The sequence below is a fragment of the Chrysochloris asiatica genome, unplaced genomic scaffold, assembly GCF_000296735.1.
Source record: "Chrysochloris asiatica unplaced genomic scaffold, ChrAsi1.0 scaffold00072, whole genome shotgun sequence".
NCBI classification, from domain to species: domain Eukaryota; kingdom Metazoa; phylum Chordata; class Mammalia; order Afrosoricida; family Chrysochloridae; genus Chrysochloris; species Chrysochloris asiatica.
This window is the reverse complement of record NW_006408590.1, coordinates 1,874,760-1,878,497: the sequence shown is the minus strand read 5'-3', so window position 1 is coordinate 1,878,497 and position 3,738 is coordinate 1,874,760. Positions and strand designations below refer to the sequence as shown.

The 3,738-nt window shown below is 37.1% G+C and overlaps 1 protein-coding gene across 1 annotated transcript in view; it reads right to left on the bottom strand.

Moving 5' to 3' along the window:
* The window catches only part of METTL15 (methyltransferase like 15), a 338,705-nt gene that overhangs the window by 63,576 nt on the left and 271,391 nt on the right, over nucleotides 1–3,738 (bottom strand). The window contains exon 3 of the mRNA XM_006864855.1: nucleotides 2,954–3,145. Coding sequence (XP_006864917.1) covers nucleotides 2,954–3,145 — 192 coding nt within the window. The remainder of the gene's footprint in view (nucleotides 1–2,953; nucleotides 3,146–3,738) is intronic.

Sequence of the window (3,738 nt, the reverse complement as noted above, 5' to 3'; positions counted from 1 at the left end):
CCCCCTTTTACCTTTGGGTGACTCTTTCTCTCCCTATGTTACCCAAGAAGAGACAGCAACTGCTGCCATATAGTCAACCTACAATCACACTCTATAAAACACCAAAATCTAGGCACAAACTAATACCAACTGCCATATACTAGGGAGGCAGACAACACCTGTTAAAGTTACTCTGAGTCAAACAATAAGAAGAGTGAAAAAGGAAGCCCACATCCTGATCACATCTACCTGGAGGCAATCAGAAAGCATAAAAAATACCAAACCACACACTCAATTAAGCATTAAGGCCACAGATAAACACCAAACCTGTCCAAGAAGCAAAAGTAGATGACCATATCAGCATATGTCCAGAAACAAGATAAAATGTCTGAGACAAATAACCTAGAGGTTGACATGGACTACATTCTGGAAGGAGGGTAGGACTTGGAAAGCCTGAGAAGGAATTCAGAAAAATGATTATAAAATGTTTCAAAACACTTTACAATGGAGTTGAGAAAAATAACGAAGAAGTCAGGAAAGTGCTACAGTAACAATCAAATAAGATACATGTAACATTGGAAACAATTCAAAATCTACAGAAAGAGGTCCAAACAATCAATAATAGAATATCAGAAATAGACAATACACTGAAAGGGCCAAGGAGTAGAATAGAAGAGATGGAAGGCAAAACCAGTGATCTGGAAGACAAATCTCTCAATACCACCAAGATAAAAGAGCAAACAGAAAAAAGGATAAAAAATCTGAAGAAGGTCTAAGATTCATGTTGGACAACATGAAGAGGAATAACTTAAGAATCAGCATTCCAGAACAAGAAAAATCACACAAGTCCACAGAGGAAATAGTGAAGAACTTCTGGAAGAAAATTTCACTAACATCCTGAAAAGTTAAAGATAAACATTCAAGAAGCTCAATGAACCCCAGGAAGAATAGACCCCCCAAAAGAAAATCACTGAGACTTATCATAATCAAGTTTTCCAAAATCAAAGATAAGAAGAGAATCCTGAAAGCAGCTACGGAAAACAAAAGTGTTACATGCAAAGGTAAGCGAGTCAGAGTAAGCTCAGACAGAAACCATGCAAGCAAGAAGGCAACGGGGAGACATATATAAAACCCATATAGAAAAAAAACTGTCAATCAAGAAATCTTTTATCCAGCAAAGCTATCAAATATGACAGTATAATCAAAACATTCCACGATAAACAGAAGCTAAGGGATTTTGCCAAAGCCAACCCTGTGCTACAAAACATTCTAAAGGGAGTTCTGTGGACTGCGAACCAACAAGAACAGACAACAACCAGAGATTGACATACATGGCAGCACCTCCCAGAACTAAATCGACAGATGGAAGAGTCAAGAACACAACAAAACTATAAGAACAAACTCAGAGAATCTGGGAGGTCAGTCTATGATCAAAACAATTGCAATGTAAAAGAAGGTAAACACATAGGAACAGAGATCCAGATGGTGAGGTCAGGTAGATTACAGGATAAAATAGGCTAGACTAAATGGGGGGGAAATTAATGGACTATAAGATAACCTTAAAGAAAATTAACACTACACAACATACCAAATGAACAGTTTATATATATTGCAACACAGGAAAAGGCTGTATGTTAATAATTATCACAAGGAAAAAACAATTTGCAGAAACAAAAAGTCAAAATCAGCTCAATATTAATTTTTTCATTAAACTGGACATTTAAATTTCTCACATATGTTGTCAAGTTGGTTCTGACTCATAATGACCCTGTGTGGAGGTTTTGAGGAGCAGCTGGTGTGTTTGAACCACCACCTGTGCAGTTAGCAGTCCAGTGCTTATCCTGCAGTGCCACACCAGGAAGACCTGGTAATAGATTTGAAGAATTTTGAAAACTTTATATTTTGGTAGAAATTTTTATGCAAGTCAAGAATTGCAGATTAGTTACAATAATAGAACAGTATACTTATTTAGATATAAGGAAGTGTTTCTTCTTAGGAGGTACGTTTCCCAGAGATAGGGGCAATGCAGTATAGTTTGGTGATATTAAGCGCAAGAGCATGATTAAAATCTGTAGATGTTCAGTCCCAGTCAGTGTTCAGCATACAGGTATTACTCTAAGTTTTCCAATATATTTAGATTTAAAATAAATTATTCCTATAAAATTACATGCAAACCAACTGCCATCAAGCCAATTCCAACTCATAATAGCCCTATAGGACAAAGTAGAACTTTAATCTTTATGGAAGCAGACTGAGTGTCACATCTTTTTCCAGAGGAGCAGTTGGTGGGTTTGATCCTTTTGGGTAGCAGTCAAGCACTTAACCAATGTACCACCAAAGCTCCTACTTGAATTAAGGAGAACAAACTACTATCTTCAGGGTGGTAAAGAATAGAGAAGAGGTATAAAAACTGCCCTATGCATAATCAGTCAGTGTTTAACAGTACCACAATTGCATTTTCTCTGGAGTACGTTCAACCAAAAAGGACTGTGCAAGAGATGGGACAAAAATGACAAATGTTGAGCTCTAGGATTCATCTTTTCTTGAGTATTCTAAAATATATATTAAATGAAGTTTGTTTTATTTCTAGCAAGAGGCATAGTTGTGCCTGTATCTATAAAATGAAACCACTGTTTCTGTATCACATTTATTAATATTGTTAGCTGTCTAAAGTCTCATATTATATCAGTTGAACAGATAATCAGTATGAAATTTATGCTACTCATTATTTTTGTGCAAAGACAGCAATGGATTTTCTCTAATTAAACATTTTTTAAATTGTTTGTTTAACAATCCCAAATCCAGAAATACTAAACTCTATAATGAGCAGCAAACAAGCTGATATATTATGTATGGATAGTGCTAGGTGTGGGCGTGTGATGGGAATTCTAGAGTCTTAAAAGGAAATTAAATTCAGAGTGTTTTTGAGAAATTGATTTCTCATTGTGAGGAGAAATGCTTTATCAATACTCACCTATCACCATCCATCCTCATGTCCAAGGGACCATCCTTCCGAAGGGAAAAACCTCTTTCAGGAACATCAAGTTGAATGGAAGAACACCCAAGATCCAAGAGAACTCCATCCAAAGTCCCTGGCTGCACGCCCGCTTTCGTTAATAAGGCTTCTGCCTGGCTGAACTGGCCTAGCAGAGCTTGGATCTGTTTACTGTGAATAAACCCAAGAGACAGAGAAAGCACCGCAGTTATACAGGTCTTTCATAAAAGTCTAGCATCAGTAGAAAGGAAGACATCCTATAATAACATGCTTTAGCTAATATACATCTGTTGTGAGTCAACCACACACTTAGTACTATACAGACATGATTATGGGGATTGTACAAACACTAGATGTAATATAATTTTATTCTTGCCAATAAACAGTTTATTTATATCTCTGTAAAGGTATGTTATAAGCTAATTAAGTAGAAAAGTTTCTGGGTCATATTAAGATTTTAGGTTTTCCTTCAATATTTTGAATTGATGAGTCGTTGTATGGCAGTGTATGTAGGATAAGCACTGGACTGCAAGGCCAGTTTGAACCTCAAGGTCAGCAGTTCTAACGTACCAGCTACTCCTCAGAAATCATATACAGGGTCCCTATGAATCAAAAAGGAGTTCTGATAGCGTAGTGGTTACGAATCGGGCTGTGAAGTTTAAGGTCAGCAGTTCGAAGCTACCAGCTGCGCCACGGGAGAAAGATGAGGCTTTCTGCTCCCGTAAAGATTTACAGCCTCGGAAACCCTGTACAGGGTCGCTATG